General features: G+C 57.2%; 1 protein-coding gene across 1 annotated transcript; it reads right to left on the reverse strand.

Moving 5' to 3' along the window:
• Window positions 1-2,662: 2,662 nt before the first annotated feature.
• Window positions 2,663-20,494, reverse strand: ATP1A3 (ATPase Na+/K+ transporting subunit alpha 3). The gene is made up of 23 exons (XM_037516662.2): window positions 20,465-20,494; window positions 16,546-16,632; window positions 16,382-16,441; window positions 15,998-16,201; window positions 14,960-15,073; window positions 14,727-14,861; window positions 14,275-14,392; window positions 13,885-14,153; window positions 12,749-12,947; window positions 12,564-12,673; window positions 12,355-12,489; window positions 10,405-10,597; window positions 9,958-10,133; window positions 9,736-9,872; window positions 8,981-9,131; window positions 8,715-8,883; window positions 5,691-5,845; window positions 5,488-5,611; window positions 4,668-4,813; window positions 4,060-4,190; window positions 3,701-3,802; window positions 3,304-3,395; window positions 2,663-3,044 (listed from the first exon to the last, which is right to left on the reverse strand). The coding sequence occupies exons 1-23, from the start codon at window positions 20,468-20,470 to the stop codon at window positions 3,016-3,018; spliced, it is 3,042 nt and encodes a 1,013-aa protein (XP_037372559.1). The 5' UTR covers window positions 20,471-20,494; the 3' UTR covers window positions 2,663-3,015.
• Window positions 20,495-20,828: the final 334 nt, after the last annotated feature.

Genomic DNA, 20,828 nt, shown 5'->3' on the forward strand with positions numbered 1-20,828 from the left:
TGGGGAACAGAACAGGCGGGTTGACTGAAATACACTGAAGGGAGCAGCGGGCAAGACAGAAGTCTGCTGCACCATGTGGGTCACCTCCCTGGCCAGGGATCGAACTCATGTTGCAGTGCTGTGGATAGCTTCATAGTGCTGCATCTTAACTCCTGTGCCACCAGGGAGACCCTGAGTTCAGCTTTCTTGAATGTAACAGTAACACCTTAGGGCTGCAGGCACCTTGGAAGTCCCAGAGTGCCTGGCGTCTGAGGCATGGGCCTTCCTTTTCCCAATTCCCCACAGCCATGGTTCTCTCAGTCTTTAAACAGCTTCCTCAGTGGCCTGCCCCTGTCCCAATAAGTTGTGAGAAAACAGTTCTGAAGAGGGGTGCACCAGAACGGCCTCAAGAAATGTGTAGAAAAAGAAGTGTGTATGAAAGCGGAGGAGCCTGGGCCCCCTTCCAAGGATTGGGTTCCTCATTTTCTATGCGTGCGCCTGAAGGAGATACCCACATGGGAGCTCTAAATGACTCTTTGCACCCCAACTCTGTCTTCCAGCATCCACATTGCTTTTGGGCTTGGACTTTGAGGCCTGCAGGAAATATTTCCAAAAGGTGGGGCAAGATGTTCTCTAACAGAGGGGCTAGTGAAGCAATAGGCAGGGAGTCTCCTGTGTTGTGGGGGGAGGGTCTCACGCTCCTCCCATACTTTGAGGTATACTTTGGACCTCGGATTGGCTAGGTAGCGTTCATTTCCCCCTTCTTGTCCCCTTCACCAACCTATCAGTGGAGACCAGGATTCCCCTCTTTGGTCCAGTTGGCTTCAGGAAGTCAAAGGAGGCCTGTGAGTACATTGTTAGCCAGGAGCATTAATGGGGAGCAACACTCAAGTTCAAAGTGGTAGAGGCAGCAGAGGTAACCAGTGAAAGAGCCCCCAAAAGAAAGGTGGATCTTGGGCAGAGCAAAGTGTTGGATGCAAAGGTCCAGCCACCACCTCCTTAGGAAATTTGGGGTTGACTTGTTATGAGATGGTTGGGTTTCCTTAGAGAAACTCAGTCCTGGTGCCTTCGCTTGATAACCCCATGCTTGTTCTGAGCAAAGGACATATGGGGCGCAGGCCTGAAGGTGTTCAACAGCATGAGCCGTGGACGGTGGGTTCCAGAGGCAAGGATATTGTGGGGGGTGGGCCTTCTCAGTGGGGTGTGGAAGGAAGCTGAAATCAAGGGATTTAGGGAAGTGGAGCCTGGACCAAGTATAAGAGGATCCTTTAAAACAGGGATCCTGGGAGAGGGGCCCCAAGGCTGAGAAATTTTGAGAGGTGGGAGTCTCCCTGAGACAGGGGAAAGGTGAGAGATGGGGTTCCTACGAGGGGGCCAAGGTAGGTGGGCCCTGAATTAGGGGAATGATGGGAGATGAGGAGGCTCCTGGGAAGACTGGGAGTTGGGCCCCAGCCCTGTGTGGTCCCTCCAGCCAGAGGCATCCTTCTTGCCTCTTAGACCTCCAGAGGAAGTGGAGCCGGCCAGGGCAGGAGGACCTTAGCCTACACAATCCGAAACCTGGGTTACGTCCCTACTGGATCACCTCCAGGAAGTCCCTGCCCTCTCTGGGCCTTAGTTTGCCCACCTCTCTCTGGGAGTACTATCTGCACCAGATGGAGATGGCATTTCTGTGGCCTCCCTCAGAAAGTTCCAGGCTATATGTCCTGGGCATCACCTGCAGTGTGTGGCACATGTTGCCCCTCCCTGTGCCTTTTCTTTTTCAGACTCAGGCACTCATCCTCCAACCATTTTCTTTTTCACTCTCACTGAATCATGTGACTTCTCAGTACCCAGTCACCTGGCGCAGGCTGGAAAGCAGGCAGGCCCCAGTCCAGTTCAGCCCCAGCCCCTCCTCTGACTTGTGTTAGAAAGGCTGCCTTGACGACTGGAACAGCCACCCAACCAGAATGGCTTTGCAGAAGGTCTAGCTATTTCTAGTAAAGTCAAACACAGTCCATCCCATAACTGGCTCCCCCAGTCCTGTTATGTATCCAACAGAGATGCATACATGTGTCTTCAGAAGACATTACTAGAATAGATGTTCCTATCCCTAGCAGCACCCATTTATAATAGACAAATTATAATGTAAACCAATCCAGATGTCCATCGCCAGAAGAATGGATGAACAGTTGTGTTACAGCCATACCATCTGTGGAATATTGTGCAGCCCTGAAAAAGAGCAGGCTGCTGATAATGTCTCAGTGTGGATGGCTCTCACAGACATGATGTTGAGGACAAGAAGTCAGACAGTTCTAAGATTTGTCACCTCTCAGCTGTGTGACCTTGAGCAAGTCACTTCCCCTCTCTGTGCTTTGTGAGGATTAAATGAATTAATACATACAGTGTTTACAAGAGGGCAGAGCACATAGTGAGCGCTCAGTGATTCGCTATCATCATCACCATCATTGTGGGTCTCCCTGGGGTCCCACTCCAACATGGGAGGATTGCGAGTCTGAACCCCTGCCCTCTGTTCTGACTCAAACTTCCGTTGGGTCTAAAACTCTATATTCAATGACGCCAAGGTTCTGTGACTCCCCAGCTCACATCAGTCTACATTCCTGGGGTAGCATGAGTCACCCAGCACTGGGGGCGTGCTGTCCCGCCCACACTCCGCTCCAGAAAGCAAACAGGACACACACGTGGCTTCTCTCTCCCCACTGATATATTTGATAATTGTCCAGAACCAGAGATGGCATCAGCCGGGTGAGGGGGAATAAAAAAGAGCCCAGGGAGGGGGCTGGGAGGTAGGGTGAGGAGGAGAGGGAGAGAAACAGACACAGAAAAGAGAGGAGAGAGGCAGGGGCAGGGGTGGGCAGAGAAGCCAGCCAGAGGGGCAGAGCGGGAGAGAGGCAAGAGATACCTTGAGGGGTGGGGGCCGAGGTGAGGCCACAGGGAGAGAGGGCCCCCTTCCCCCAGAATACAAAATGGGGGGGACGGGAGAGGGCTGTCCTGGGCTTGGGGGGCAGGGAAGAGATGGGCGATGTGGTAGGGTTGAGGTCAGTAGTAGGTTTCTTTCTCCACCCAACCTGCAGAGACAAAGGAGGACAGAAACAGAGACAGAGAGAGAGACAGCAGCAGAAAGAAGGAAAAGGGACAGAGACACAGAGAAAGACAGAGGAGGAGGCCGGGAGACGGGGAAAGAGAAGGATTGGAAAAGAGAGACAGCACAGACGGAAGGGGAGGGGGAGATACAGAGAGTGAGGCCAGCGCTGGACAAGTCCCCACAGCACTTCTCTCCGCCTCCCACCTCCAGCTGCCCCTCCTCCCCCCAGCCTGCCCCCTCACCCCCGGGGTTCCTGCGCAGGATGAGTTTGCGGATTTCGTCATAGACGAAGATGAGGAAACTGTACGGGAAGGCACAGAACCACCAGCTGGGCCTGCAAAGACAGGAGCAGAGGGAGTCAGTCGTGGGGGAGGGACTGAGAGACGAGTCCCACCCTGTGCCTGTAGATGAGGGGTGCCCTGACCAAGGCCATGTTTTGGGGGCTGCAGAGTGCCCCACTGTGAGGATGCCCAGGGTGGGGGGCGCACAGGGAGGAGGCTGGATGGCACCAGCACAGGAACAGGGAGGAGGAGATGGGGTGGGAGGAAAGAGACACTAGGAAAGGTAGGACCTGGATCTATGGCTGAGGCCCAGGGCTGCAGGGTGCAGGGGGTCCTTGGGGTGGCAAGGGGCACTCACTTGAGAGGGTACATGCGGAGGGCCACGTCCATGCCGGGGCAGTAGGACAGGAAGGCAGCCAGGGCCGTCTCCTCAAACAGCCCGAAGATTAGGATCTTGTTCCTGGAGGCACAGGTGGGGAGGGGCTGGGTGTGGAGTACCAGCTCAGCACCCCCACCCCACAGGCACAGTCAAAGAGAGATGGCAAGAGACAGACACAGAGACACACAGTGACAGAGACGAGAGGCAGACAGACCCAAGGAGGTGGTGACACTGAAAGACAGGCGAGACAGACGGATGCATGAGTGGAGAGAACAGAGACAATTCAAAGCAAAAACACACAGTGCGGGGGAGGACACAGACAGACATGGCTGCCTCACTTCATGCCCTGCTGGAAGACTGAATTCCTCCGGGTCTTGCAGATGATCAGGTCAGCCCATTGCACCACCACGATGCTCACAAAGAAGGCCGTGTGGCATGTGAACTCCACCACTTTCCTCTGCTCGTAGGTCTGCGGGGGTCACGCCGGGCTGGGTCAGGGTGGCTGCAGTCCCTCCCAGAAGCCCCGCATCCACACCCCTGGGTGGGGCCCGGGTGAATCAGGGACTATAATTGGGTCCCCCAGAGCCTCTGATGTGTCCCCTTGGGAAGAGTCAGGGGATGTACCAGGAAGGGGAGGACTTGCAGTATCTGCGAGGGACCCCAGAGGACTCTGGAGAGGCTGGACACCAGCAGGCTTGGAAGGAACAGGCAGAGATGGGGAAGAAGAGAGGAAAGGCATCTCACTTGATGGGGCAGAGTGTGGCCAGTAGGCATGAGGCCCTCGAAAGGCAGGGCGGGGGGCACCAGGTGGCCTGGTATGCCTGGTGAGGGGCTTGATGCTGCCTGGGGGCAGAGGGTCACAGCAGGAGGCAGCCCACACGTGGCTGCAACAGCTCAGCTGGCTGCCACCGTGGCAGGGATGGGTGGGGCCCCCAGGTCTTCTCACCCACTGCTGCCCATAACTGTCCTCCAGGTCATTGATGGTGCGGTCATCCCAGTTCAGCCGGATGCCCACCAGGTTGCCAGGCAAGAAGCCATTTTCTGCCAGGATCACAAAGTACGAGAAGAAGCCACCGAGGGCCTGGATCATTCCTAGGGGGGGAGAGAAGGAAGATGAGGAGAGGCTTGGGTGGGGGCCAGCAGCCGGCCCAGTACTCCTGGGAGGTCTCTTGAAGCCCTCGCCCCCCCAGAGAGAGCAGGCCACCTCAGTCCTGCTGGAACATCACCCGGGCCTGGGCTCCCCAGGTGACCTGAGATGCTACCTGGTGGTGAGCACCTGGGGTAGGCTCCTGTAACAGATGCTCAGAGCCCTGCTCACCTAAGGGGGAGAACCTGGAGGGTCCCTCTCTCTTGACCAGGAAATCCTTGAAAGCCTCCGGGGCTTGAGTCTGATGGACCCTGTCATGTAGGAATGACCTCCCCAGGCTTCTGACAACTGCCATGAAGCCTCTTCTTGCCGGGACACTCTCAGAGATGGGGAGTTCAGCACCTCAGGTAGCAGGTGAAGGAGGGGGTAGGGTGGGAATCAGAGAGGTCAAAGGCTGGCCTTGACCTTCCCATCATGGAGGTGTGTGCAGCACTGGGCTCTGGAGTGGACAGCTGGGGCCACTCAGTGTCCTGTGTGCTCCTTGGCTGCACCCACAGACCTGTCCCCCATCTTAGTGACCAACTACCACTACTTCTAGTCTGCTCATCTAACACGTGATCTCTGAGTGCCCACTAGGGGCCAGGCCCTGGGCACTGAAGCGGGGACACCAGCTCCTCACCGATCTGCCCGTAGGCCATGCTGATGAGTCTCTCGTTGACCAGCTTGTCAGTGCGTGGGTTCCTGGGCTGTCTCTTCATGATGTCACTCTCTGCAGCCTCGTATGCCAAGGAGATGGCGGGGACCTGGATGGGAGAGGCCAGGTGAGCCAGGGAAGGTGGAGAGTCGCCTCCCTCCCGGGGCCCAGGGGCGGCCAGGGCTCACCATGTCGGTACCCAGGTCAATGCAGAGGATGGTGATGGTGCCCAGAGGCAGCGGGATATTGGCCATGATGAACAGCAGGAAGGGCGTGATCTCGGGGATGTTGCTGGTCAGGGTGTAGGCGATGGACTTCTTCAGGTTGTCGAAGATCAGGCGACCTGTGGAAGGGGCAGGCTCAGAACCAGGGTGCCCTGGTCCCTTCCCTGCCTAGTCCACCCACCCTTCCTAATGCACCCCTCTCCCACCTGGCTTTCCACACAAACCTTCCACTTTGTCCCCTGTACAAACTTTATTGAACTAAAACCACCTTGGGAAAACTGCTTGGCAGTTTCTATTAAAGTTGAACATCTTCCAGCACTAATGACTCGGGAACGCTACTCCAGGGTTTACACCCAAGAGAAGGGAGTGCTTACTGTCCACCAAAAACCAAGTCCAAACTCAGAACCAACCCCAATGTCCATCAAGGACTGGCCCATCCTTAGAAAGGAATACTGTCCAGCAAGAAAAGGCAGGAGCTACCGACACACCTAACTTCAGGGATGAGCCTTACACAGTCATCTTGCATGGATTGCATCTAAATGATAAGGTTCGAAATGAAACCATGGCACTCAAAGTCAGGAGAGGGATCATTTCTGTGTGGGGTACACAGGCTGAGATGGGAGCTCACAAAACCTAACGGGGACTGGACATGTCCACTATCTTGATGGGGGTCTGGTGGTTGCATGGGTGTGTAAACAGAGAGTGCATGCGTGAAAAGTCATTGAGCTGCTCAGCTTTATGTATTATGTCACGTCTCTACAAGAATTCAATCCAGGGCCTCCCTGGTGGCCCAAGGAGTTAAGACGCAACCTATGAAGCTGTCCTCAGCCTCTGCAATCTTTTTTTTTAAAGATTTATTTATACATACAAGAATTGGGGTACAGGCCAAAGTTGTGAGGGGTGAGAGGATTCATCAGAAATAGAGTGGGGGGGCCTCCCCGGTGGCGCAGCGGTTGAGCGCTGGGTTGCGAAGCTGCCCGCGGCCTCTGCGGCGCCGGTTCGATCCCCGGCTGCTCCCCGGCCACCGGAGGAGGGTCCCACATGGCGTGCAGACCTCTCCTGCCGCCCGCTGCTCCCCTCAGCGGTGTGCTTCGGTCCTTCTGCCTGCTCTGCTCCCCGCTCTGGCTCTGGTGAATTCTCTCACCCTCCCGCGCTTCTGACTGTACCCAGTGCATGTATAAGCAAAACAAACAAACCAGCAAACAAATGGATAAAGCATGCCTCTATAAAAAAAAAAAAAAAAAAAAAATTAAAAAAAAAAAAAAAAAAAAGAAATAGAGTGGGGACCAGAACAGGTGGATTGCCTGAAATACACTGCTGAGGGGAGCAGGGGGTGAGACAGGAGAGGTCTGCTGCACCATGAGGGTCACCTCCCTGGCCGGGGATCGAACTCGTGCTGCAGTGGCTGCGGACAGTTTTATAGGTTGCCTCCCAATCCCTTGCACCACCAAGGGGGCCCATAAATAACTAAATCTTCAAAAAAAATTCAATCCATACAATGTGTATAGAGTAACAGGAACTAAGGTGAAGTCAGCCAGCCCCTCCCTCCACCTTCCCCCAGGCGCTGAGGACGAGCCATAAGACCCACTGGGAACACGGAACAGAAAGGCCTGGTGAGCCCCTCTGTATCAGAGGTGCCCAGGTATTCACACCCGCAATTCCCTGCCCCTGCAATGTGCTGCCTTCCACACACTAGTTGTGTCTCATCTTAAAATATTTAGAAAACGATGACCAAAATGTTCTTGTACATAACCCAGTGTGCAGTGGGAGTGGGGGAGACAAAGCGAGATCGGCATGAGCTGGTAACTCTTGGAGTTGGGTGACAATGACGCGGGGGTTCCCAAGGCCGTGTGTGCTATTTGGGGGTATATGTGGAGATTCCTCTAGTGGGAGGGGCCTTGCTTGTCCACCTGTCCAGGGGGATCCTGTTCGCCTATGTGACTCCCTGGGCGTCTTCCTCTTAGCACTTGTCACAGTTTGTAATTCTGTTTGTTATGTTACAACTTGTTGAAGGCTGTTTCACCCAGGCCTTCCAGGGCAGGGCCCATGTCTGCTCTGCCCACAGCTGTATCCCCAGCTCCTGTGAGACGTGCCAGGTAGAAGCCCAATGTGTCTGGAAAGCAGGAAGCCTGTGTGTGAACAGGGAGGATGCCTCAGTGGCTGGGCAGGGGTTAACCATGGTCCTCTGGGGCTTAGAAGTCAAGGGCATTTCATTTGTCACATTAGGCTCAGTTTCACTCTCTGAATTCTCTTTTCTCATGAATTGTCTCTTACACCAGGGGCATTTCAAATGGGAGAGAGAAATGGCAGGAAAATGCACCACAGCCTGAACTGTGGTTATTTCTGGATGGTGAGGTTATGGGTGATTCCAATTTTCTTAATGCTTTTCCACATTTTCTATAATTATCATGAATTACTTTAATGACTAGAATAAAATTAAATGGAACAAGCGCCATCTGTGGCCTCATCAAGGCCCATCAGGAGGTGGTGCCTTTCGGGTCTGCAGCCCGGGCTCCCTGTGTCCCCCCCACCAGACGCCGGCTCGGCCTCAGGCTCTGGTTCCTTCACACTGCCTGTTTCCCACACTGCTTCTCCGCCTGCAACTGCCTTCCCTGCTGCTCCACCGGGCATTCCAACACGGCCCTGGGGACAGGTGCTACAGCCCTAGGGGCTCCAGAAGCTTCCCTGTCCCTGGAAGCTGGGCTGGGCAAAGGGCCTGAGGGTTCCCTCAACGCCCTCTGCTTCCCAGGTTGCATTGACGTGTCTTTTTAAAGTGCTTCCAAGTCTGTCTCACCCACCAGACAAGAGGACCCCGAAGTGCATCAGCTCCCTGTCCCCCAGGAGCCCCCAGCCCCATGAGGAGGGGTGATGGAGACAGAAAAGCACAGGCTCGGCTCACCAAGGACTGTGGTTTTCCAGAATCTCCCTGCCACTTGTGGCATTGCAGCCCTGGCCTGTTGCCCTCGCCCTTCTGAGTAGCCAACTCACCCTCCTCCACACCGGTGACGATGGAGGCGAAGTTGTCATCCAGCAAAATCATGTCCGCAGCCTGCTTGGACACGTCAGAGCCAGCAATGCCCATGGCCACCCCAATGTCAGCCTTCTTCAGGGCAGGGGAGTCATTCACACCATCTCCAGTCACAGCCACAATTGCCCCCTGGAGGGAGGGAGGGGGAGGATGCTCAGCAGCCTGCCCCCCACCCCCACCCCAGCCCAGTCCCTGCCCGGCCTCCAGGGCCAGAGCTCAGGCCCACCTGTCTCTGGCAGCCCTCCACAATGATGAGCTTCTGCTGTGGGGACGTCCGGGCGAAGACGATCTCGGTGTGGTTCTGCAGGATCTCGTCGATTTGCTCGGAGGTGAAGTCCTTGAGGTCAGTGCCGTGGATCACACAGGCCTTGGCGTCCCTGGGCAGAGCAGAGAGAGGTCAGAATGTGGGGGGGGCAGCACAGTGATGCCCAATGGACAGAGGGTCGGTCAGGTCAGGTCCACAGACAGGAGAGGCAGAGGACTCTGCGAGAGGAACGGGGGTCTCTGGGGGTCAGAGATGAAGGAAACGGGGGCTGGAGGGGGTAAGTCAGCAGGAGGGAGAGGGCAGACTCGGGAAGGACTCTGGGCCAGTGGACTTGGAGGGACAACCAGGGAAGGGGTGCAGACCCAGAGAGAGGCAAGCGATACAGAGACGTAAAAAGGCAGGGAGAGAGCATGGACACAGGCCTGTGGCTCTCGATGATGCCTCCTGCCCAGATGGGAGTTGCTAGGAGCCCATTTTAGAGAGGAGGAAACTGAGGCTCATGGAGGCTAAGTGACTTGTCCAAGGTCACACAGCCCCTGAGCAGCATGGCTGGAATGTGAACCTACACCTTGCTGGACTACCTACACCAGTGTGGTTGGACTACCAGGCTACCTGTCCTCACCCATGGAAGAGCAATGGGCTCCAGGGCTCAATCAAGGGAGCGGGGACCCACAGCTGGAGAGGGAGGTCTGGTGGGGGCGGGGGTAGGGGCTCACCGGGGGTTGACTTGGCTGACGGGGATATTGAGCCTGGCAGCAATGTCCTCCACAGTCTCGTTGCCCTCAGAGATGATGCCAACGCCCTTGGCAATTGCCTTTGCTGTGATGGGGTGATCGCCTGTGACCATGATGACCTGCAGCATTGTTTGGGGTTGGTCAAGCCTCACCCACTGGCCCCTGAGGCCCTGGCCCTGCCTCCCTGGCTGCCCAAGGCCACACCTTGATGCCAGCACTGCGGCACTTGCCCACTGCATCGGGGACGGCTGCTCGAGGTGGGTCAATCATGGACATGAGGCCCACGAAGCAGAGGTTGTCTGTGGTGAAGTTCACGTCGTCACAGTCGAAGGCGAAGCCCTTGGGGAACTGCTCCTCGGGCAGGTAGTAGTGGCAGAAACCTGGTGGCAGGGACAGGGTAGGGTATGAGGGTTCCGGCCTTGGGCCTCAGTGCCTCCAGCCCCAGTTCTCAGCTGTCAGTCTCCCCAGTCAGCCTCCTGGTCAGTCAACACTCATTCCCTAAAGATGTCCATTCATTCATTCATTCATTCACGTGCATTCTGGGACGCCTCATGGCTCCCAGGGTCTGGGCTGCCACCCTTCTTTGTCTCCAGGGGCCCTCCAGAGCCAGCCAGACCCCAGCCCCACACTGGCCCCGCCCATGGTGCCCACCGAGCACGCGCTCCCCCAGGCCGCCGAGCTCCAGGTAGGCATTCTGGAAGGCCTCCTTCATCTCCTCATCCAGTGGCTGCTCCTTGCCCTGCAGCAGGATGGTAGCGCAGCGGTCCAGGATGCGCTCGGGGGCGCCCTTCATCACCAGCAGGTAGCGGTTGTCGTTCGGGTCCTCAGTCTCGTGGATAGACAGCTGGGGACAGAGTGAGGGCGGCTGCTTGAGCCTGGCAGGGACCTGGAGGCTGAACGCATCCAGTGGGGGGAGAGGAGGGGTCAACCCTTGCCCACCAGAGCCACGGGGTCCAGGACAGACCACTGCCTGGCTCCCCAAAGGGCACTGCCCAAATCTTTCCACCTGCAATCTCTGTCTCCCCAACTCTTACGCAGAGATCTCTGCTTATCCCTACCTATTCCTGTCTGGCTCGGCGCCTCAGCTGTCCTTACCCTGACTTCGTTCACCCCACTACTCACCCACCACCGCGCCTGATCAGCTCACCTCTGAAACACACCCAGGTTCTGACACCTTCTCTCCTCCCACTGCCCCCGGCCCCGCTAGCCAGCAGTGTCTCTCATAAGGAATATCGATCGCAGCATCCTCCATACCGAGGACCCATTTCTGCCCTCCCCACCCCATATTTCCTCCCTAAGTTGTCAGACAGATCCTTCAAAAAATGTTGTCAGTGAAAAATGCAGCCACATTGGAACCCAGAAGGTTAACCACAGGGTGACCATGGAGCCAGCAATTCCCAGGGAATCACCCCAGAAACATACAAACCATATTCACACAAACGTCCATGAGAATGTTCACAGCAGCAGCATTCCTAGGAGCCAAGGGTGGTGGCTGTACAACCCTGGGGCTGTGCTGAAACTACCCAATTATACTCTTGAAATGGGCAAGCGAAGTATGTGCATTAGATCTCAATAAAGCTGATTTTAAAATTAAGTCAGTGCCCATCTCCCTCTGCTTGGAATCCTCCTGTAGCTCGCTCCCCCTCAGTGTCATACCCACGTCATCGCCACGGTCCCTGAGCCCCATGAGACCTGGTCTAGTCCTACCAACCTCACCTTCTGGACACACTTCCTGGCTCACTGCTTCCGGACTTTGGCTGCTTGGCTGTCCAGACATGTCAACACACTCCTGCCTTTGCACATGTGCCTGCTGCCTAGAACACACTTTCCCAGACACCTGTGGGGCTCCTCCCTCAGGACCACACCAGACATATTCTGTATTTCTTTGTGCCTATGTCTTTGCCTTCTAGCACTAAAGTGTAAATTCCACAAGAGGGGAAACATCACTGTTTCGCTCACAGCTGGGTGTATCCTCTGCACCTAACACACGCTCAAAAATTTTATTTGTTGAGGGCCTCCCCAGTGGCGCAGCGGGTTGAGTGCAGCACTGTGAAGCTGTCTGCTGTCTGCAGCCTCTGCAGCAGGGGTTCAATTCCCAGCCCGCCAGGAAGATACCCACATGGTGCGGCAGACCTGTCCTGTTTCGCCCTCCACTCCCCTCAGCAGTGTTTTCGGTCTGTCTGCCTGTTCTGCTCTCTGCTCTGTCTCTGGTGAATTCTCTCACTCTCCCACACCTCTGGCCTGTACCCCAGTTCTTGTATAAGAAGTTCTTGTAAGTTTTAAGTTCTTGTAAGACTTAAAAAATCTTAAAAAATATATATATTTGTTGAATGAATGAAAGACAGCTTGGCTTGTTCCCAATGTGCTGTAGGAAGAGGCTAGTCTTCTGCCTCTTCTCCAGTGGAGACCTTCTCCCTCCTGAGTCCACCTGTTCCTCTCCCCATTCAGTGGATACTACCATTCCCATTTTATAGGTGGGGAAACTGAGGTGCTGGGAAGACTGGTGTATCTTGCCCAAAGCTGGAGGGGTAAAGTGGACCATTTTAGGGGCATCCTGGAGAAACCCAGGTCCCGGCCAGCTCTCCTGGAGAGCTCAAGTACCTGGTACTTGTTGGTGGAGTTGAAGGGGATCTCAGCCACTTTCTTGTTGCGTTCCCGCATCAGTTTCACAGAACCAGAGGACAACTCAATGCACTTGAGCAGGGCAGACTCAGAGGCGTCCCCGGCCACATCCCTCTGCGGGGAGAGGGCTGTCAGAGTTCAGCAGTGGGGAGTGGGCAAGGCCAAGGCCAGGGAGTGGCCGAACCCACCTTGAGCACAGGGATGTTGTCTTGGCCACCCTTGAAGACAGCGCGATTGCAGAGTCCGGCAATGTGAGACAGGGCCACCCAGGTGTGCGAGCTCTTGTCGAATGAGGTACCTGGAGGAGGCATGTGTCAGGGCTGGGGGGAGGGGGGCTGTAGTTTCTCTAGCCTCGCCAGGGCCCAACCCTCACCTGATTGGTCCTCAGTGGTGTCAGCCTCGTGGATCTGGTTGTCAAACCACATGTGGGCAACTGTCATGCGGTTCTGGGTGAGGGTCCCCGTCTTGTCAGAGCAGATGGTGGATGTGGAGCCCAGCGTCTCCACAGCCTCCAGGTTCTTCACCAGGCAGTTCTTCCGGGCCATGCGCTTGGCTGTCAGCGTCAGACACACCTGGGGGGCATGCAGGTCAGTCACCGGGAGGCCTCCCGCAGGCCATGGGCAGGTTAGACCAGCAACCTGAGGCCAACCACCCACCTGCCTGGCGAAAAGGCTGGGGGCCGCCCCACCCCCAAATCCTGTACCAGAATGTTCACAGCAGCAGAGTTCATCACCATCCACAACTGAAAACACCCCAAACAGCACTCACGACGACAGAAGGGATGAAAGGATGGTGGAATAAAAGTTGGAACGAAAGAACAAGCTGCTACTCTCTGCAATCGCATGAAGTTCAAAAACGTGACGTTCAGCAGAAAAAGGGGCAGAAGCGAGCGCTCACACGGGATGATTCCACCCACGGGAACACAGGTGGAATTCATCTAGGCTGCTAGAAGCCGGGAGAGGGGTTACCCTTGGGTTGGGGGGCAGGGCTGAGCCCAGAGGGAGGCCGCTCAGGAGTGTCTCCCTTGGTGTTTGTTTTATGCATGTAAAGCCTTTTGACCTGGAGTAGCTCTGCATATGCTAATGTGGAAAGTAGCAGGATCTATTAAGTAAAAGAGTCAAGGAGCAGGACCTCATTCCTGGGTGAGCCCCTCCTCTGCCCTCGAAACAATTTATCACACGCACTGGCGCCTGCCCATGCACATCTGTAGGGTCAGAGCAGAGCAGAGCATGGGCTTCAGGAGGGGGTGGCCCTGGCTGGCTAGGGGAAGGGCTGCTAGTTTGTTTTTTAGCTGTTTTACAGTATTATTTAGACTTTAGGGGGTGAACTTCTGGACTCTGTAAGTTACCTTAAAGAGTGAGAAGATTGTTAGCCCTCTGTGCCTCGCATGACTATGCTGCTAACTCTGAGGCCCTGGTCCTCCTCATTCAAGACCTGGAGGCTCAGCCTCCGCAGAACAGGGCAATCAGGCCCAGCCCCCTCCTCCCTCAGACAGGGTCTGGGCCTTACAGTGACGGTGGCCAGCAGGCCCTCTGGGACATTGGCCACGATGATGCCGATGAGGAAGATGACAGCCTCAAGCCAGGTATATCCGAGAATGAGGGAGAGGATGAAGAAGGAGACGCCCAGGAAGACGGCCACTCCTGTGATGAGCTGGATGAAGTGCTCAATCTCAATGGCGATGGGCGTCTTGCCCACCTCCAGCCCCGAAGCCAGGGTGGCGATGCGGCCCATGACAGTGCGGTCCCCTGTGGCCACCACCACGCCCCGAGCCGTGCCTGCAGGCCAGAGGGGAAGGGGCAGAGTTTAGGGTGGGGCTCAGGGAGCTCCCTGAGGCAGGACCCTCCCACTGGGGCCACTTTTGCCCTCTGACCAGTGCCTCCCATGGCACCTACTCACCTTCTACGCAGTTGGTGGAGAAGAAGGTGATGTTCCGAGTCTCCAGGGGGTTGTCGTGAGTGCAGTCGGGAGAGCGGGTCTGGGGTTCTGATTCGCCAGTCAGGGAGGAGTTGTCCACCTGCAGGGTGCGTGCAGGGGGAGAGGGCTCAGGCCCCACCTGGGATCCAACTGGGGCACAGGCAGAAGACTAGGGCTTGGGTGGATGAATGGTGTCTGGAAGTCAGAGGTTAGGCTCTTAAAGGTGGAGAGGAAACAAGAATTCTTGAATTCTATGATATCTTTGGGTCTCTGAGGGGTTGCGCTGGGGGCTGGACTCCTGGGTCTGAGGGAGGGACCTGGGGGCCGGACTCCTGGGTCTGAGGGAGGGACCTGGGGGCTGGACTCCTGGGTTTGGGGCCTGGATCTGGGTCACTCCACAAGGGATCAAGCTGGGCCCCAGGCGCCGGGCCCACCTTGCAGCCGTGGGCTGAGATGATTCGAAGGTCAGCTGGGACTCGGTCTCCGCCCTTGATCTCCACCAGGTCCCCAACCACCACCTCCTCAGCATTCACCTGCATCTTCTCCCCTTCCCGGATCACCAGGGCTTGCTGGGGTAGAGAGGAGGAAGAGTCACCTCCCTGTCTACGCCTGCCTGGGGTCACTTGGTATGACCTTGACCACCTGGCCCCTTCTTGGTCGCCCTCACCTGGGGCACCATGTTCTTGAAGGACTCCATGATCTTGGAGCTCTTGGCCTCCTGGTAGTAGGAGAAGCAGCCGGTGATGATGACCACGGCGGCCAGCACAATGCCCAGGTACAGCTGCAGGGATACTTGGGGTTATGGCCTGCCCAGAAGTGGCTCCCCACCAGTCCCACCCCCAATTGGGTGAAATGTGGGAGGGGAGCTTTGCATTAATGGGGTCTGTACTTGTGTGTCTCTGCCGCCTATGTTTGAGTCTCTGGGTCTGTCCATCTCCCAATACTGGGGTCTGCCAGACTCTGCCTCTGTTAGAGAATCTGGGAATATGTACATCCATGTGGGTGTCTGTCTGTCTACATGCCTGGGTTTAAATTTACAGGCATATTATGTTTGAGTCTGACCGTGGGTCCCTGCCTGTCCCTTTCTGTTGGCCTGCTTAGGTCTGGGACTCTGGATCTGTCTGTCTGTCTAAGTTTTAATACCTGAGTCCGTGCTTGAGTCTCAGGTCTCTGTCTGTTAGCTGGTTATGCCTGCAACTCTGTGCTATCTCTGCCCATGTGTCTGGACCATCTCTGCCTGTGTGTCTGGACTCGACCATGTGTCCAGGTATGACTGCATGCATGTGTATATGTATACAAGTGAGCATCCATGTTGTTGGTGTGGGGTCTATGTTTACGGGTCTGCAGTTTCTTGAGCCCATGTCCCCTGTGTAGATGGATGATCCTAGCATATCAGCAGGAGGCTGTCCATGAGCACACTCACTCACTGGGTGTCTTTCAGGCCATAACCACCTGCTGGTGTTTGTCCCTGAAGCCACTGAGGTCACACATCCTGCTGTGCGGCCTTGGACAAGTGACTTGACCTTTCTGAGCCTCAGTTCTCCTTATACCACCTCTGGTCCATCCCTTGGTGATTGTGAAAGTTACATGAAAGAAAGGAGGAGACTGGGCCTTGAAGAGTCTAAAGGGATGGGGGGGGAGGGGGACATGCATGTGTGTCCTTAAATGTCTGTCCCTTGCTCAGGGCAGGGTGAAGGACACTCACATTGTCACCAGAAGGGTCATCCTCGGTGCCCGCCTGGATGCCATAGGCCAAGAAGCAGAGAATGGCCCCGATCCACAGCAGGATGGAGAAGCCCCCAAAGAGCTGACGGCAAAACTTGACCCACTCGGGGGTGGTGGGCGGTGGTGTGAGCGCATTAGGCCCGTCCCGGGCCAGGATCTCCTGAGCTTTGCTGTGGGTTAGACCCTAGGGGGACATAGGACTAGCATGGACCCCTCCCTGACCACCCATGGCATGCCAACGCTTCATGAGAACATCCAAGCACCCGGGGGTCCACCCGTAGCCCCTCCTCAGACTCAGGAGCCCAGGTCCCCAGCCCTCCCCCTCAGAGCCAGAGCCCAGGCCCAGCCCCCCGCGCCAGCACACCTGCACACAGTCTGTGTTGTATTTCCGGCAAACCTCTTCCACTGACATCTTGTGCTCTGTCTGAGGAACAGGAGTTTGGGGGGAGGCTGTGAGAATGGGCAGGGGGCAGGGGTGGGGAGGGGAGGCCTCTGGGGGGTGTGTGGGGAGCAGAGGGCAGGGCTTACCATGGCCACCTCCTTCTTGAGGTCATCCATGTCTCTGCTCTTGGTGGCCTTGCCCTTCTTGGGTGAGCTCTTGTCATCTTTTTTGTCCTGCGAGGTGGTGACAGGATAGATGTCAGAGCCAACAGACTGCGGGCGAGAAGGGGTGGCAGGGGGACCCCAGCCCTGCGCCCCATTCTCACCCTGGCCTGGGGCTGCCTTTGGGGGCCTCAGCCTGTCTCGTGGGGCCCATCTGTGTCTCCCTGAGTCTGTCCTGTGTCTCTGGGTGAGAGTCCCTTCTGGCTCTGGGCATCTCAGAACCTGCGAGTCTTGAGTCTGTCAGTGGAACTCATTATCTCTGGGTCTCTGTCCCTGAATATCTCAGTGACTCTCTCCTTCCTGTGCCCATCTCTGAGGACCCCTCCCCTTCACTCTATGTGTCCTTTAACTCTGTTTCTCTGTCTGTCCTGCTTCTTTTCTGTCTGCCTGTCTCTCTCTTAACCTGTCTCTCCAGGTCTCCAATCTGTGTCTGTCTCATTGTTCTATTTTGTCTCTCTCTGTGTCACCTTATCTCTCCGTCTCTGTGTATCTCTGTCCCTCCCTGACCTCTCTCCCTCATCCTGTTATATTGTCCGTTTCTCTCGCTCGTGTTCCCTCCCCAAGTCTCCCTGTGGGTTTCTCTGGCTGAGTTGGCCTCTCTCTGTCTCTCCATCTCCTTCTCTGGAACTATCTCTGAGTCTGTCTCTGCGATTTGGCATGTTGGGGCCTGGGGCCTCTTTTAAGCGTGATTATTGTCTGTCTCTGTGTCTTTCTCCATCCTCCCCTGCCTTGCCTGGTCACCATGTCGTTCTCTCTCGAGTGCTCTCCTCTGAGCTACTCAGTGTGTCCTTATCTGTCTCTGTCTTGTTTCAACCATCTTGTCGTGTGCTCACTATCTCGCTCTGCCATCTTCTCTCTCCCCCGTGTCTATCGTGCATCTGTCCTTCCGGCTCCAGGCCCCTCTGTCTCTCTCTACCTCTTCTGGACCATGGGTGTCTCAGTCTGTCTCTCAAAGGACCCAGCAAATCTTGGGAGGCCCCACAGGTCAGGCAGGAGCGGGAGGAATGGGCATTCCAGGTGTGGGTCACAGCAGGGATGATGGCCTGGGGCTAGCCAGCCTGGCGGGGTGGTAGCCAGTCCTGCAGGCCTCCACCAAGTGGGAGTGGGTGGGAGCCAGGTTTGAATGGGGGGTAGGCGGTCAGGTCTCTGGAGGACAGAATAGGAACTGGCCAGGATTTGGGGTGTGGAAGCCCCAGACTGGCTTGAAGTAAGTGCACTATGAGGGGGAGCGACTGAAGTTCCTGTTTGGGGCAGATGAGGAAGCTGGCAGGAGAGGGGAGGGGAGGTGGGTGCTGATAGAGGGAGGGCAGATCTACTGGCTCAGCGCCAGGCCAGGATCCCAGGCTCAGGGAGGCTCAGCACTAATCCCCTTGTGACCTTGTAGAGGGCCAAGCAGCCTGCAGTCTGCCCCCTGACCAGGAGGCAGAGCCTGGGGGGCTATTGGGAGAGGCTACAGCCAAGAGGCCAGGGAACCTCTAAGAGGGCTGAGAGGGTGGGAGGGAGGCTTGGCCTTGGGCCAGCCCTGCAGCGGCTCTGCGGTCTGAAATGAAAGGAGGCAGGAGGCTCAGGGAGCAGAGAGGATACTCCTTAGACCCCATGCCAGGAGGGTCTCAGCTTCCATACAGAGGTAGACCCAGAGGTGGGAGATGTGGAGATATAAGGTCATGGGGTCAAAGTAAGTAATGAGGGGGTAGGTAGCAGAAGAGAGATCTGCAGGAGTGTGGGGAGGAAACCAGTTGCCCAATCCTGAAACCTTAGGGTGCAAGTTGGTGTTTGGGTCCCTGTGAGGTCGAGACATGGGACCCAGGGACTCTTTGGATCTGAAAAAGGAGAGGAGTCCAGCTCGGGGGCTGGCCTCCTGGGTTTCAGGGAGAAAGGCTGGGGGCTGGATTCCCGTCTGAGAGAGGAGGGACAGGGGTATTTGGACTCCAGGGCTTGAGGGAGGAGGAACTGGGGGCTGGATTCCCATCTGAGGGAGGAGGGACTGGGTGTGGGGACACTTGGGTCTGGAGGAGGAGGGGGCTGAGGACCCCAGTCCTTGGCAGGCAAACCTTGGCTCCGGCCTGCCCTTGCCATGACCAGACTCCCTTAGGGGGCAAGCTCCATCTGTTGGAGGGAGAGCTGAGGCTTTCCCAATGAAGGCAGGAGGCCCAGATGGGCACACTGCAGGGCGGGAGCACCTCCGAGGGTGGGGGACACGCCTGTCTCGCTGCAGCCCGCCTCTGCAGCTCCTCGCCATTTTCTGTGCTGTCCGCCTCCCCCTCACACCCGCCCACTCTGGCGGTCTCGGCACCTTGGCCAGGCTCTCCCTCCCTCTCTCTGGGTGTCTGCGGCCAGCATCTCTGCCCCTCTCTCCCTGCACCTCCTTCATTTCCCCTCTGCCTTCTCCAGCCATCATTCAGGCTGACTTTGGTTGTCTCTGTCCTTGGACCTCCTGAGCTCAGCCTCAGTTTGTCTCTCTCCATGTCTCTCTTTGTTCCTCTATATAGCTCGGCCTGTCTCTCTTTGTCTCTTTCTCTCTATCTCTTTTAGAGTGTCTCTGTCTCTGCCCCACATGTATAAAGTGTCTAATTTCTTCTCTGGTCCCCAATTCTTTTCCTAAGACTCCCCCCCCCCTTCTTCTCTAAGGCATTCAGCCTCAGTCCTCTCCTCCAATCTGCCCATCACTTCCCTTCCCTCCATCCCACTTACCTGGAAGCCATCACTGATTCCCACCTCCCCCTTCTTTCTCCCAGTGCTTTCTCCACCCAATTCTTTTCCCATCCCCCTCTTCCACCCCACTCCATAGATCTCCAGCCCCATCCCCCACTCCCATCCTTAGGCCCATGAGCCTTCATCCGCCATCTTTCTCCTCATCCCTCATATTCCCTCTCTCCATCAGCCTCTCCCACCCCAGCCCTCTCTCTTCATCCCACCCATCCCAGCCCACCTGCCTCCACCCCCAGACCCACACCCCATGGCCCTGCCCCAGACGGGAGGGAGGAATCCAGGGCTGCAGCAGGGGTCAGGTGGTCAGCCAGGGAAAGAGGTGAGGCGGCATCTGCTGGAGAGACTTACAGACGAGACAAGGACACACGGACATAGGGGCAAGGGCACAGCCAGGCATGCATGACACCCCTCCCCCCAACACACACACATCTGCACATGGATGCCCCCAACCAGGCACTCAGATTCCTCCCATGGCTCTCCTGCTCCTCCCAGCCTCCCAGGTGGGCTCTCCCAGATTAGGGGCTGGCCACACTCTGCAGCCTGGGGCCGCGCCGCACTGCGGAGGCCCCCCATCCAGGTCTGGAAGGAGACAGAGAGGTCATCTGGTGTCTACCCATAGCCAGGACCTGTCTCTACCTGGCCAGGGAAGCAGAGGGGCTTCAAGACCCCCAGACACAAACACCAGCTCTCAGACACACCCAGACGCGGTGGCAGATAGTCAGACACAACTGGGGCCTCACAATTGCAAGTCGAATGCACTTGCAGGGCCTGCCCGAGCGAGCGCACACACGCACCATGCACAAGCACACATGCACACGCATGACACGACCAAGCATGCAACCGCGCCAGGTCAGGCAGAGGTGCGAAGGGCCAGCCCCTGCCCGCCAGGCCCCGCACACAAAGACTCGCAGACATGCGCCACAGACCCCCGCCGACCCTGAGGGGAGGGGGGCCGGGGTGGGCGGCTGCCCGGAGTCCGTCAGTGCGGCCACGCCACAGACCCGCGGGGCCGGCCGGCTCGCGGGGTCCGGCAGACCTGGCCCAGGAGCCCCGGCCCCCCGCGGACAGCCAGTGTCACCGGACCCCCGAGTCACCCACGAACACGCAAGCACCGCCCGGCCGGCCCGGCACCTACCCCCATCTTGGCGGCTCCCGAGGAGAGACGCGCGCGGGCGGGGCGGGGGCCGGGGCAGGGGCCTCAAGGCGGGCTCCGGCGCGGGCTCTGGCTGGGGGCTCTGCGGCGCCCGCGCCTCGGTCCGCGCGTCCGTGCGGCCGTCAGCCCTGCCGCGCAGAGTCTGCGGCTCCGCGGCCCCCGCCTCCTCATATGCCCGCGCTCCCGGGGGGGCGCCGCGGGCCAATCAGAGGCGCCGCCGCCCTGACGGACGGCCCGCGGCCCCGCCCCCGGTACTGCAGCTATCCTCCCCGCCCCCAGTCTCTGCAAAGTGGCGGCGCTGCCGAAAAGGGGAACGCTGCGGGAGGGGGAATCCCGGAGACCCCCG

The sequence above is a fragment of the Talpa occidentalis genome, unplaced genomic scaffold (assembly GCF_014898055.3).
Source record: "Talpa occidentalis isolate TD23 unplaced genomic scaffold, MPIMG_talOcc4v2.1 talOcc4.17, whole genome shotgun sequence".
Taxonomy (NCBI): domain Eukaryota; kingdom Metazoa; phylum Chordata; class Mammalia; order Eulipotyphla; family Talpidae; genus Talpa; species Talpa occidentalis.

Coding starts and splice junctions, on each gene's coding strand:
- ATP1A3 (XM_037516662.2), bottom strand. Junction 10,598..12,354: donor ACTCCACCAACAAGTACCAG/GTACTTGAGCTC, acceptor CTCTGTCCCCAG/CTGTCTATCCACGAGACTGA. Junction 9,873..9,957: donor GCCGCAGTGCTGGCATCAAG/GTGTGGCCTTGG, acceptor ACAATGCTGCAG/GTCATCATGGTCACAGGCGA.